The sequence below is a fragment of the Mesocricetus auratus genome, unplaced genomic scaffold (genome assembly GCF_017639785.1).
Source record: "Mesocricetus auratus isolate SY011 unplaced genomic scaffold, BCM_Maur_2.0 Super-Scaffold_15014, whole genome shotgun sequence".
Lineage (NCBI taxonomy): Eukaryota > Metazoa > Chordata > Mammalia > Rodentia > Cricetidae > Mesocricetus > Mesocricetus auratus.
Genome location: NW_024429186.1, coordinates 15,394,744 through 15,408,637, shown reverse-complemented (window position 1 = coordinate 15,408,637; position 13,894 = coordinate 15,394,744). Strand labels below are relative to the sequence as shown.

Sequence of the window (13,894 nt, the reverse complement as noted above, 5' to 3'; positions counted from 1 at the left end):
ACACTAGAACCTGCCTTTTAGGACATGACACCCAACTATGTCCTTTCCTGTTGATCATAGTCACTGGGGCCACCTGTCCTTACTCTTGGTCTTCAAGCAGACACTGAACCAAGCATCCCTCAAGCTCCCATGAGGTATCACTGTCATGAGGAGCCATTTAGTTTGCTTTAGTTTCCATACCTTTCCTAATGAGAAGGATCTGTATCTGTAAAGTCTTTGTCTTCTTTCTCCCTTCCTACTTCAGTTCTACTCTGTTGGCCTAGCAACACATAGCTTGCTGAGTTGAGTGTGATACCTGGCACCTCGCACAAGCTCCCAGCTCTGCTGTTGAATGTGTGTTGACTGACTTATCCTCTCAAGAACCCTGTGGGGTAGATGTATTGTCATCCAAGGTAATGCAGCAATAGTTAGAACTTGGATTCAAGTCCAGATTTCTCACTTTGCCACATACTCTTCAGGGGGTCCTAGGGTCACTCCAGTTCTTAGAGTCACTCTGGAATGCCATGGGAGTTAGGTGAGGTAATACTTGAAAGATCATGGGATAGTATTGACTTACTATAACTTTGCTTACCATGGATGCCAGTGACTGTTGCTTCTTCCACTGGCATTTGGGAAAACTGGCAGAGATATCAGATGAATTCATTAAGTCACTTGTGCCAAGTAAATTGACAATGAAATGGATTTGAAACCACAGACCCTAGCCAAAGCCCATGCCCCCCCCCACTAGACTCTATTGTCCTGACTTTGTTCAGCTCTCTCTTGCTATGTCTCACATTGGGGCAGAGGTGATAGCATTCCAGGTTTGAACCCTTGGAACTTCATGCAACACATCTGTTTTCAGTCTAAAACAGGATGTTGAGATGGGATAGAGTGGTTATGTGACTGCCTGCCATTGGTCCAGATGTGTCCCATGAGAAAGTCCCAGAAACACAAGGTAAGGAAGGCAAGCTCTGCAGGAGCCATCATCTCTCCTGAGGGAAACTGGACAGAATCTGAGTTCTGCCTGGAGCTCTGTCATGACCTATCTCCATGACTTTGAACCACTTGTTTGAATTCTCTGAGGCTTGGTGTATTTGCTTGTTTTCCATTACTGTAATACTAGCAGCTGGGAAACTTTAAAAAGAAAAAGGTCCATTCACCTCACAGTTGTGGGACTCCAGGGCAGTTGTTCTCAACCTTTCTTATGTTGAGACTCTTTTTAATACAGTTCCTCATGCCGTGGTGACTCCCAACCATAAACTTCATTGCTACTTCACAACTGTAATTGGATGATGTTATGAACTGTAATGTTAATACTTTTGGAGACAGAGGGCTGCCAAAGAGTCACAACCCATAGCTTGAGAACTGTTGCTCTAGGGTATTTCACTATTATCTTGACTCTAATGAGAACTTCAGTATGGTCAGTGCACACAGGGGTCACAAGGCAAGAAAAGCAGCCAGAAAGCAACTGGGAACCAAATGAAGCCCTCAAGAGCACAACATCAATCAGCTAAGAATTTCCCATCAGGCCTCATCTGTTAGGGGTCCCATCACCTTGATACCAAAATCCAGATCTGCAGGCAAAAAACAAGCCATATCCAAATCATAACTTTTAGCTTTAGAAAACTGTCTCTGTGTGTGTATATGTGTGTGTTATGTCATGTGTGCACACATATATGCTAGACCATGTGTGGAGGGCAGAGGTTGACATTAGGATATCCTCAATTCTCTGTTTTCCTTGTGATTAAACTGAAATTGTGAGATCCAGCCATGGTGCTACATGTTTTTAAGTCCCAGCATTCAAGAGACAGAGGCAAGCAGATCTCTTTGAGTTCAAGGCCAGCCAGACTACACAGTGGGACAGAATATCCCCTTACTTCCTTCATCCTCCCTGCTTCATCCTCCACCCCCCAGAGAGAGAGAGAGAGAGAGAGAGAGAGAGAGAGAGAGAGAGAGAGAGAGAGAGAGAGAGATACTTTGGGAGATGCATAATGAAGTCGATTTCTAGCAAAGAAGAATAGACTCAGACAAACTGGGAGGCACTTTAAAGATCACTAACTCAGTAAGCTGTTCACATCCTGGCCGCCATCTTGGTTCCTATGTGGTGCATCATCCTGGAGGATCACTATGGTAGGGTTTCTGGAACTGTTTGTTCATTCACTGTTGCTCATTGGTGTGCTTCTTTTTCCCCTCTCAGAGTGAGTCAATCTGCCAGCCCTCTGCTATTCTCCTCTCAAAACTCCATCTGATACAACTACCAGTTAAAACATGAATCCTGTTTGTAGATCAAGACCATATGTTGTATTGTTAACCAATGTCCATGCATCCATGATAGCTGCATGTCCTGTGCCTATGGAATGGGCTCTTGAAGTTGGAGACAGTCCTCCATCTTTATCTTTCAGTCCTATGACTGTGCCCAATGGACACTAACTCTAATGACCTGTGTGAAAACATTTTCCACATGGAGGATGGTACCCTCTTGGAAAGAGCTTGGAAGGTAGTTGTCTTTGCAGGAGCAGAGCTGACTGCAACTCCTTCAACACAGCTTAATTTCCGGTAACTTCTTTCATCAAGAGACCTAGAGACATCCCCTGTATGTTTTCCTTCTCAGTCACTTGCCAAAGAGACAGAGGCTCACTGACACCCTTGCGAACCACTGAGCCATCTGGATTCCAACAAGCAGCAACAAAAGGGTGACCCTGACATTTCTTTCTCACAAGCATGCTCCCAGGTTGCTCTTACAGGGTTTCCAGGTCTTTCCAGGTCCCTCCCCCTCTTGGAGCAAAAACACCACTCATAACATTCTCATTTGCTGTTTTATTGAAACAATCTTCAAAGGAATAGAACTCTACTATAATCCAGTGAGGGTCTGAGAAAATCAGAATTCAGGGCCTCCAGCTCCAACCTCCATGGGGCACCTTCTTTAAAGGACACCATGTCTGGAGCTCTCCCATACTGATGCTCAGTCTATGTTTCTGTCTTCTTGTCTTTGCATGGGTCCCCTTTGAGTAGCTGCTCTTACCCCACAGATTAGAAAACCACCACCTCAGATGCAATCATGAGCAAAGGAATGTCAGACTCACTGCCCCAACTCCAGTCTTCCTGTGGGCATCATAGGCTGGTCACTCTCCTAAGCTGTGGCCAGTTTTCTATCTTCTAGGTTCTCAACTCTGTCTTGGGAACCGATCTGACACTAGTAGGATTCACCACTTTCCCCATGAAGAGAAGGTTGTGGCTGGCTTCCTCTAAAATTAATAGTAGGAAGGGCCTATTGAAGTTGAGGTTATGGAGGAATGGCATGGGGATGCCTTGGAAGCCGGAGATGGTTTCCTCTTCTGCTCCATCCTCATCCATGGTCAGCTCCACCCTGTGTAGTGCCTTTGGAGACCAAAGTTCACAGTGTTGAGGGAGCAGGGGCTGTGCCAACACCATCCTCAGCAAATGTCATGCTGCATTGGGCCCAGGATGCCCAGAATCCAGGCCTAGCACTGTCCTGCTAGAGGGAGGCACACGACACTGCAGAGAGGAGGCTCATCTCTGCATCTCCAAGAGTTCAAGAACACCATGGCTTGTTCTCCACTCAGTCTGCACCACCCACCACTGGCTTCACACTGTGGCTGTGCTCCTCACTCTGCTCCTGGCTTTCTGGGGAGCAACCGTTTGTGCCCATATGCCGTGGTCACTGCCCTGCCCCCCGGAAGGATGGCTTTCTTGTAATTTGCCCACCCCAAGCCACCAGATCCTGGAATTTTCATCCTGAAACGAGTCTTCTCCAGGTTCTCCTTCTATTCCTGCACTTTTCTGTGAAGCCTGCCTCTGCTGTCACTCACTGGCTTGTTTCTCTGGTGGCCTTCAGCACTCTCCTTCCACTGGCTCAGTTCCCATCAGCTCCTTTCCTGCCGAAGTCCCTAATGGCCCTCATACTCCATGTGGCCTGAATGCAACCATTTAGTCACTCGGTCCAGCATCTGCTCTTTGGGCCTCCCCTGCAACGTTGCCAGCCAGTAACTTAGTCCTCCCCCATTCCAGAAGAAGCCCCCATATATGGATGACTCCACTCCCATTCTGCTTTACCTAACTTCCTAACGTCTGCAGTGTGGTGGTGGGGATGACACATCATGGGGAAAAGCCATTTTTGTAGGACGCCACGCTTGCAATTACAGTGCCTTCATGTCACCAGGGGGTACGAGGGCCCTCTGGTGCATAGACATATCCAGCATTGGAGCACCCAAGCTCCTGGCTGTCTCCCCAGGCCAGCCATCTCTGAGAGACGGCCAGGCCCAGGACTCGACTGGAGTTGTTATCACCATTTCTGCCTTTGAGTTCACAGAATACTGTGGGTGCTCATTGGTGCTCCCTGAATGAGTTCAGAAAGGGAAACCGCTAAGCATAAAGAGCCTGGCCGCAGGGTGTTAACCTACCGTGGTGACCCTCAGGGGTGCCTTTGGCATGGTGATTCCCGAGAGGTCCATGTGTTCAAAGAACAGATTAAGGCGGCTGGAAGCATACTTGAAGTTCTCCAGACGAAGAGTCACAGGAATGGAGAATTTGGGGAAAAATAGCCGCCCCATGCTACTCAGAAAGATAGAAGAAGAAAATGGACTTGAAACCTCTTTGCCTAATAATCCACCCCAGCCTGGGGACTCCCTAACAAACAAGAGCAGCTCTGTGCTGCATGGCTGCAACAGGCGGGCCGTGCCAGAGACTCCTGAAGGCAGTTTCCTCCCATCCTCTTGGCAATGCTGGGCTTGCTCAGAAAATGAGATGGGCATCAACGAGGCTATGAGTTCGTCCAAAGCTGTAGGAGGCACAGCTTAAAGCGAGCATTGGAGGGACGAGCCTTGTTAAGCTCGCTGACCCATTTTTTTTTTTCAAATGAAGGAAATGCACAGTACACCTGGTCACCTGGAAGTCTGAGGTAGGTGTTGTGTAACAGCCTAATGGTCTTTGTGCTATTCTATGGGCCAGCCTTCCTGAATCCTCCCAAATCCTGGGCATTGTTTAGGCCCTAATTCTGAGCTTTATATCTCTCAGTCAATGGAACCCATCCTTATGAAAGAGGTCCCAGGCACTTTTCATCCTCCGTCAACAGACTCTATCCTTGTGCTTATTACAAATCCTCCCTCCTTGCCGGGCGGTGGTGGTGCACGCCTTTAATCCCAGCACTCGGGAGTCAGAGGCAGGCGGATCTCTGTGAGTTCGAGGCCAGGCTGGACCGACAGCCTCCAAAACAATACAGAGAAACCCTGTCTCGTAAAACCAAAAAAAAAAAAAATTCCTCCCTCCTTAGGCCCTTGCCCTGAGCCCTGAGCCCTGAACCCTGGCTATCAGCCAATAGAAGTCATTCTTACTGTCAAGTCACAGGTGGTTTGCTGCTTTCCGAGGGAGTTTCTATGGAGCTATGCCTGAAGCTTTGTTGTGATAATTGTCACATGGAAACCTGTCCCTCAAGTTTTACTGTGTTTAAATGTGTAAGAAAAAGAAACAGTAAGGTCAGACTCCGAAAGTTTCCACCCAGAACCTGCTGAAGTGGTGCAGACTTGACTTTCATTCTTCACCTCCTGGGTTCTCTCTGTCAGCTGTGGGGTTTGCAGGGGTTAGGACATAAAGCCACACTGTTCCTGAAAGCTGAGGGTCCTTGAACTATGTAGTATTACTTCTCAGAGAGGCTGTGACTGCCCTTGTCCAGCTGGAAAAAAGGTTTCTGTCTGTCTGTGTTTCAGCTTAGCCAAGCTTTTCCCCCTGTCTTGGGCTTCAAAGATCCTAGGGCAGACTGAGTAACACATTTTCTTGTTTGTGTCTCAGAATGACACCAGATGATGTTATGTGTTCACACATTGGATCACAAGACCAAAAGAGTCTCACACTTGGACATAGAGGGTGCCTGCCAGGGGCTGGGGGAGAAGAAATGGGAGGTGTTGCTTGACTCAAGCAGGGTGGATATTTCTGGATTTCTATCATGCAGCCCTGGACCTGGAGATGTTCACTCTGTACTGTGTAGTTCCAACTGCTACGTGGAGGCTTCTGATACATATGCAAAACAGAACCTGTGTCGAGCAATTATTGGGCTCAGTAGCTGAGTATGGTCAGTGATTCACTATGCCCACGCACATCATGTTGTCTACCTTAAATACACACAGTATTTTCTTGTTGCTTATGTTAGGGAGAATGAAGTAAGAAACAAACATAAAAAAAATCTAACATTCAAAAGGACATTCTTCATCCAGCAGCCATATGGAGGCTGTGTGTGACAGACCCAGAGATGATCACATGCCAAAAGCAAATCTGACTGACTTTCATTTCTGAAATGCTTGAAGCACAAGGACATGAGTCTATCTCCCCCCATTTTGACTCCCAGGCATTGGCCTAATGGAGCTGGATCATAGTTCCAGATGCCTTCATGAGTAGACAAAGCATCGGAGCCATGAATGAGTCTCCCAACTGTGATGGTGGTGATGGTGATGGTGATGGTGGTGATGGTGGTGATAATGGTGGTGGTGGTGATGGTGGTGATGGTGATGGTGATGGTGGTGATGGTGGTGATAATGGTGGTGGTGGTGATGGTGTTGATGGTGATAATGGTGATGGTGGTGATGGTGTTGATGGTGATGATGGTGGTGGTGATGGTGGTGATAATGGTGATGGTGGTGATTATGTTCTGTGTATTTTTCCTATCTTTGGGAGATGTGAGTGGCTGAATCCTGTCTGATAGTAAGTGTGTGACCAAGTCTCAGATCCTATATCCCAAAGACCAGAAGTGTCTCCACCTCTCATCCAGAGCCAAGGTGGCTGTGGAAAAGGTCTTGTAGCTCTGGGTGGAAGGTGATAATAGCTGGTTTCTCACCTCAGTGGTAAGGGCTGAATCCATGTGTCAAAACTCTCCTCCAGTACTGCCTTCTCGCACTCCTCCAGTTTTTTCTCTTCTGGAAGAATGAAGACTCCTGAGATGTTGCAGGTGAAGGGCATCTGGAGAACATAGCTGTGCAGGTGGGAGAAATACTGCGAATGGAACCAGCCTACCCGCTGCATCATGGGTACCATAATCCGGACCCCCTCATGTACTGTGAAGTACTTCATTGTTGTGAGCTTCGGGTCAAAGCGATGTTTCCATGTCCCTGACAAGAGAGTGAGTGCACAGGAATCAGAGGGGCCAGTGATATCCAGGGCACATGACACTGTCCATCAGGGAGGCCCTAAGGCCAATCCACACCAGGAATGCTTCTTGTGGCCAGCCACGCAGGCACATGTGAGAGATCCTTGTCCACACAGATGTTATGAAGTAAGGGAATATAAACAACTGAGGATCTGGCCAGGATTTGGGTGGTCAGCTCTTCAGAGCCAGGTTGAGCGAGGCTACTGTGGATACATTGAGCTGGGAGCTCCTACCAGGGCCAGTGACAGGGGGAGGACTAGGAAACTGACTTTCTTGCCTTTAATCCTGACTGGATATGGTAAAGGCTGGTGTTTTACAGAAGAACCCACACTTCGGCACAAAGCAGTCCACAGCCTTGAGAAAGATAATCAGAAAATCATGAGAGTTACTAAGAGAAAGGAGGAGCAGACTCAGAATCAAGTTGTTCCCTTTAGCTGCTCAAAATGATCCGCTTTCTGGGGTTCTAAGTCCTTAATTCCCAAGCTTACACCTCTCAAAGTGCCAGGCCCCATACCTGCCAGCCACCTGGCCACTGTCGTCCAAACTCCCAAGAAGTAGTTTAAACTTCATGTACCAAACAAAAGTTTGTTTTTCTCCACAGACACCTCCTTTGAAGGAAGGTGCCCAGACAAAAGATAGGACGTCCAGTTACATCTGAATGTTGGAGGGATAGCAATTGTTAAATATATGTGACATTTTGTGGTCCTTTGCTTTCTTCCTAAAGTTGACAATCTCTCTCGGGGAGCTTGTCAGGAAAGACTTTCTGGAAGCTGGAGATGAACCCTGAAGGAGTGCCCATCACTGAGGAAGAAGAGAGGAGGAAGGGTCAAAGCCATTCACCTGACAGAGGTTGTAACAGGGAAACTAGCAACTGCAGGGATCATGTAGCTCAGGTAGGGCTAATGTTCCTAGTAGCCTGTGGTGCTTTGAGGGAAAGGAAGGGTAGGGAGTAGGAGAGAGGGCATTCAAGGGCTCTTGGTGAGACAAGTTGAAGACAGGACTCATTAAGAAGCAATTGCTGCTGGATACAGGGACACACATTTGAAGTCCCAGGATGTAGGAGGTCACGGTAATAGGATTACAAGCCGCCCCCTGGCCCACCCCAAAGAAATAAAGAGGAAAAATGAGGGCACAGTCATAATAACTTGGGTAAGAGTTAGTCTGACTTGACAAACAGAACTAGAATAGTGGCCGTGGTTGAGACAGTGGTCAGATTTAGCATGTTGTGTGGGGAGAAAAGATACCCAGGGCATGGGAACGTCATGTGTCAGGCTTGGACTGGAATCAGGGAAATTGACTGAGCCGTGTAGGAGAGCATCAGGAGAAGGGAACTTCCTGGGTGGAGGAAAGCTCCCATTTGGAGCATGCCAAGCACAAGCTGCTCCATTCAGAAGGTGATCAGGTGGCTGGCAGGCATAGAGTTGGGGGCCTTCTGTGCACAGGAAGGTTGTAGCCAGCTCACATGGTCTAGCTCACTGAAGGGAAGATCCCAGGATAGAGAAAGAGCAGGAAAGGAACGCCATGATGTGTCAGCATTGCACTGAGTTCCCAGGAGAGAGAACGGCACCAAGGTTGGGCAGAAGAGCAGAAAGGCCACGCTGAACTAGGAGAAGTGTCCAGCTGCATGGCCAGCAAGAGCCACTGGCAGCCTGGTCAGGCAGGTGTGGAAGGACAAGGTACCCTTCTGTGTGGTGGGTTGAAGGCAACTTGATGAAACAGTTTGAGACAAGACATATAATGCTCCCAGAGCTCACACTTGTGGACTCCTTGTCTGGGCCTCTCCTATACTTACTTCTTATCCTGCTCCTTTCTTCCATTCTTGACCTCTCCCTTCCAGAATCTGAAGCTCCTTTTATAGATGGAGGCCCCTGTTCTTTCCTCCTTACTAAGTCTTAGGATGAGGCATGTCAATCCAGGACCAGCTACATTACTCTTAGGACTCAAGGACAAACGAGAGGAGGGGCCCTTTGCTCAAAAATCACCTCCCAGTAATGCCAGCAGAGCATTAAGACACCAGCAGGGCCCTGTGTGACTGCCTAGCTCACACCTCTGGAAGACCACTGGGGCTATGCCAATGTGCCTTGCATTCTACCTCACACAAGTGTGAGCTCTGGGAGCGTTATATGTCTTGTCTCAAACTGTTTCATCAAGTTGCCTTCAACCCACCACACAGAAGGGTACCTTGTCCTTCCACACCTGCCTGACCAGGCTGCCAGTGGCTCTTGCTGGCCATGCAGCTGGACACTTCTCCTAGTTCAGCGTGGCCTTTCTGCTCCTCTGCCCAACCTTGGTGCCGTTCTCTCTCCTGGGAACTCAGCGCAATGCTGGCACATCATGGCGTTCCTTTCCTGCTCTTTCTCTATCCTGGGATCTTCCCTTCAGTGAGCTAGACCATGAAAGCTGGCTACAACCTTCCTGTGCACAGAAGGCCCCCAACTCCATGTCAGATCCCCATGCCTGCCAGCCACCTGATCACCTTCTGAATGGAGCAGCTTGTGCTTGGCATGCTCCAAATGGGAGCTTTCCTCCACCCAGGAAGTCCCCTTCTCCTGATGCTCCCTTCAAGGCTAATAACTGGAATAAATCTAAATGATTCTGACCTCCCTATACCCTAAGTGAAATATTTCTCAAGACCTTCCTAATGACCCAAAGGGCTAGATGATATTGAGGAGAGCAGAGAGAGACAGAGGCAGAGACAAAGAGAGACAGAGAGCCATACATAGAGACAGACAGAAAGACAGAGAGATAGTGATAGAGATACAGAGGGACATACACAGAGAGAGACAGACACAGAGAGACAGGGACACACAGAGAGACAGAGACAGACAGAAACATACACAGAGTGAGACAGAGACAGAGAGTAATATACAAAGAAAGACAGACAGACAGACAGACAGACACACACACACACACAGGTGGAAAGGATAAGGGAGAGGACTCAAGAGGGAGGCATCTAGAGGTGATCAACAGAGCTGGATAAGAGCAGGACACTGCTCCAAGCCAATGGAGCTGAGAACATCCAGAAAGATCTAGAGGAATGGAGTAAGTCTCCAGTCAGCAAGGCGCTGCCAAGGCTCCATTTAAGGCTCACCAACCTTTAAAGAAGTTGTAATTGGCCAGAAGCAAGTCAGATAGAGCCTTCACATCCCTCAACAGCCTCTTAACTTTCCCGTGGGTCCTGTCTCGCATAACTGAGTTTATCTGCTTGTGGGCTAATTCGTAGTCCCCCAAGGAGATGAGGATGACGTCACTGCTGTAGGCGCTCTGGGCTAGTGAGAGAAACTTGCTTTCTGGTTTTAGTTTCTTGTCCATAAACAGCAAGCTGCCAGTTTGGATTCCACACTGATCGTCACGCAGCAGGGCACCCAGCTGGTTCCCATAGCTCATGGGTGCCTCATTGTCCAGGTCCTTGGCATCTCTGAACCCCAGATCATTCAGAATCAGGTGGCGGGCTTCCGGCTTATTTTGGAAGGCCAACAGCGTGAGGGGCACAGCGATACTGAGTGGAGAAAAGATTATGTTTTTGTTTTTGTTAGTCCCTGGCAGCTGTCTGTACAGGCTCAAGGCAAATTTTTGGTTGTTGAAGATGGGGGGTCGTTTCCTTTGAATCACTGGTGTTGGTGACAGGCCTTGAGTCAATGATGCTAGTGGTGTCTCTTTGTCACAGGCATGGGGAACCAGTGCAGCTACCAGCAGCCAGAGAGACAGAATGGAGTGTGCCATCCTAGATAAAGAAAGCAGTAGTTCCACTCAGTCTGGCCCTACGAGACACAAAGCTCCAGAGCGGCTTCCTGCTGCTCTTGGGGGCCTTAGGTTCGCTTTGGATGGGGAGACCTGGGAATTCTAAGGGATTGGCAAGATCTTGGGCACCGTCAGGCTCAAGAATCTGGCAGATCATAGCATGACTCAGTTAACTTCTGTCCTTCCCAGTGGAGACCCCAGGTGTGAACAGAGGTCAGAACACCTGCCCACAAACTATGCCAGGCCTGCTGTGAGAACAGAGTAGGGAGAAGCCGACAGATACTCAACCAAACTGTAGACTATAGCAAACCCACTCTGACTGCTCCCTGTGAGCTTTGGAGTTGAACTCTGATCTCTTACTGCCTGTGTATATGTTCCAGCTTTCCACCCACTCACCCGAAGCCCCTGTGCCAGCCAGTTGCTGTCCAGGTGCATGCTTCTGCCCTTCTCTGACCTGCTTGTCCCTTGGAGCCTGAGGCCTTCAGACTAGGTTCCACCTCTTCTGTACCCACTGGTTTGCTCTTGAGTTTGGCAGAAGTGGGGGCTTATAGATTTATATTCCCTTGTTGGTACAGCCCCGACATCCTTCTGCTACCCGAGAAAACCATTTTCCAGATGCCTCCTGTTCCTTCAATTTCGGGCAGTTTCCTGCTTTTACCCACCAGGTGGCCTTCCTCAGAATGCCATCTTCTTGAGTTCTCACTTGGCCTATTTGAACCCCCACCTAATGGTCTACCCAGCACCGTCTTGTCCTTTGAGCAATATGCCATTTAGTCCCCAAAGTCCAGCAAAAACTTGGGCCCAGGCGGGTCAGATGGCCTCCTTGGGGTCCACAGCCAGCTAGTGGCAGAGCCAGGTTTCTTACACAGTTCGTGTAACATGAAAATTAAAAGACCCAGAGACTGATATTGGGGTTCAAGCTTCAAGTGAAGATCAGAAAAGCAAAGCAGCCAGTCACTAGCTCTTATCTCTACCTCAGACCAAAGGGGCGATCCTCAGATCGCCCCCGACTTCACTATTCTTCAGATTCACTCAGACTGCCATGCTCTCCTCAACTTGGCTAGAGACTAATTGCTTCACATGAAACCTTTTTCCTTTTATACGTCTCTAGTGCTGGGATTAAAGGCGAGTCATCCCAAGTGCTGAGGTCACCTTTGTGTGAGGTGTTTCTCTTTAGAACTGGATCAGTTTCATTGTAGCTCAGTGTGGCCTCAACTAACAGAGATCTACCAGTTTGTCCCTTGAGTCTTGGGATTAAAGATGTGTGCCGCCACTGCCTGGCTCTATAGCTAGCTAGTATGGCTGCTGGGATTAAAGGCATGTATCACCATTGCCTGGCTCGATGGCTTGTCACCAGATTTGCTTTCTGTACTCTTAGGCAAGCTTTAATGAATCATAAACAATATATAACCACAAGCCTGTATCTCCAACAGTGAAGCTTTATCTTTCATTGCCCCCTCCATTCAGAACAGGTTTCCCTCTGTAATAAGAACCTCTGAATACCAGCCTTCTAGGCCCTATGACATGCAGGCCTGCAAAGCTGCATTATTCTTGGAGCTGTCCCTGCAGTGGTCTCTAATCATGTAGAGAACCATATCCCCAAGAAAAAAATTAGGAGCTCTGGGGCCCAAACCGCAGGCCGGAGAAAAGAAAGTTTTACTTACAAGACATAGAGTGGGAGTCTGATGTATTCACAGCTGCCTTGGACAGAGGAGTGAGGGGAGAGCAAACATTACTCACAAGTTCAGGAAGTCATGGTCACATAGCAAGGTCAGCATGTACCCTCCCTCTGGCAATTGTTCCAGCCTCTCCAGCCTCAGTGCTGTGCTCACTGGTGTATGGGGAGCCTGGAGGCACAGAGACTGCTGAGCCAGCCAGCTGTGGAAAAGGGTCATGCAGCAGGTCAGGCAAGAAGAGGGGCACCCTGGCACATCTTCCCTCTCATGCCACCCACCCATCCATCCATCCATCCATCCTTCCTCACACCTGACGCATCTGCTTACATTTGACCATGGCTGGGTACTGAAAAGGGATTAGAGAAAAATATACTGGGTCACTCTTTCCAATAAGCTAGGTGTCATTTGGGAGCATATGTCCCCACTGTGTCCACCAAATGCTTCTGGGACTGTGGTGAGGGTGTGTGAACACCTCTGGACTGTGGTCAGGCTCTTGGCCAGCTGTTTCTGGTTCTTGCTTTCTTAGCCAAAGAACTGAAAGTTGGCACACAAAGGTATTCAAAGATCCATGGGTGTGCAAAGCAACACTATAACTATTTGGAGAGAAGTCACTGTACAGATGATAGAGGGATACACAGTTAAGTTTGACGGTGACCTATGTGGGGTCTAAAGGATGGTGGGGCTGGTTACTCAGGGGTGCTCATTATGACTGATAGATTAGGTCATGCATTGTAAAGAGAAGCTTTTTCCTTGAGAGAAGCCTTTCCGCCAGCTTGGTTCCAGAGCCGCATCAATCCCAAATAAACACACAGGAGGCTATATTAATTATGAAGCTGTTGGCCTTGTTTGTTTCTTACTGGCTAGCTCTAACTTAAGTAATTACCCCATAATTGTTAATCTAAGTATGTCTCTTACCGGAGAAGTTTCCGGGCTTCCTACCCCATGGCGTTACATCTCGACTCTCTTGTGTTTCTCCTTCCCAGAGTCCTCCTGGACTCCTAGTCCCTCCTATCTTGGTTCCCTATTGGCTCAACAGTGCTTTATTGACATAAGACTTCCCCAACAAAGCATTCATTTTTCCCCTACTGCTCATGTTTCTCCTCATATGACTATGATTTTAATCATAAACATACCCAATTATGCAAATACATAAGATGATAAATAGGGTGCAAATTCACTTGAGGGACACAGTTTGCCTTACTGCGCATGTACTCAAAATTAGTTCAAGCCAGATTGGCCTTTCTATTCTTCCTACCCAGCACACTGGGAACATACGAGTAGTACCTTGTTTGTTGTTAGGGGCAGAGAAATGTCTATTATTGTCGGGAGATTGTATGTGAAAATA

At 48.2% G+C, this 13,894-nt stretch overlaps 1 protein-coding gene across 1 annotated transcript; it reads right to left on the bottom strand.

Annotated features, from left to right (window-relative positions):
* Window positions 1-2,776: 2,776 nt before the first annotated feature.
* LOC101837937 (alpha-1-antitrypsin-like protein GS55-MS) lies at window positions 2,777-12,584 on the bottom strand. Its single transcript, XM_005068272.4, has 5 exons — window positions 12,538-12,584; window positions 10,228-10,856; window positions 6,824-7,094; window positions 4,401-4,551; window positions 2,777-3,357 (listed from the first exon to the last, which is right to left on the bottom strand). Exons 2-5 carry the CDS (start codon window positions 10,853-10,855, stop codon window positions 3,136-3,138), a joined length of 1,272 nt encoding a protein of 423 aa, XP_005068329.1. The 5' UTR covers window position 10,856; window positions 12,538-12,584; the 3' UTR covers window positions 2,777-3,135.
* Between the last annotated feature and the right edge of the window lie 1,310 nt (window positions 12,585-13,894).

Coding starts and splice junctions, on each gene's coding strand:
- LOC101837937 (XM_005068272.4), bottom strand. CDS start 10,855: ATGGCACACTCCATTCTGTCTCTCTGGCTGCTGGTAGCTGCACTGGTT. Junction 7,095..10,227: donor CAATTACAACTTCTTTAAAG/GTTGGTGAGCCT, acceptor CTCTCTTGTCAG/GGACATGGAAACATCGCTTT. Junction 3,358..4,400: donor CACCCCTGAGGGTCACCACG/GTAGGTTAACAC, acceptor TGGTCTCCAAAG/GCACTACACAGGGTGGAGCT.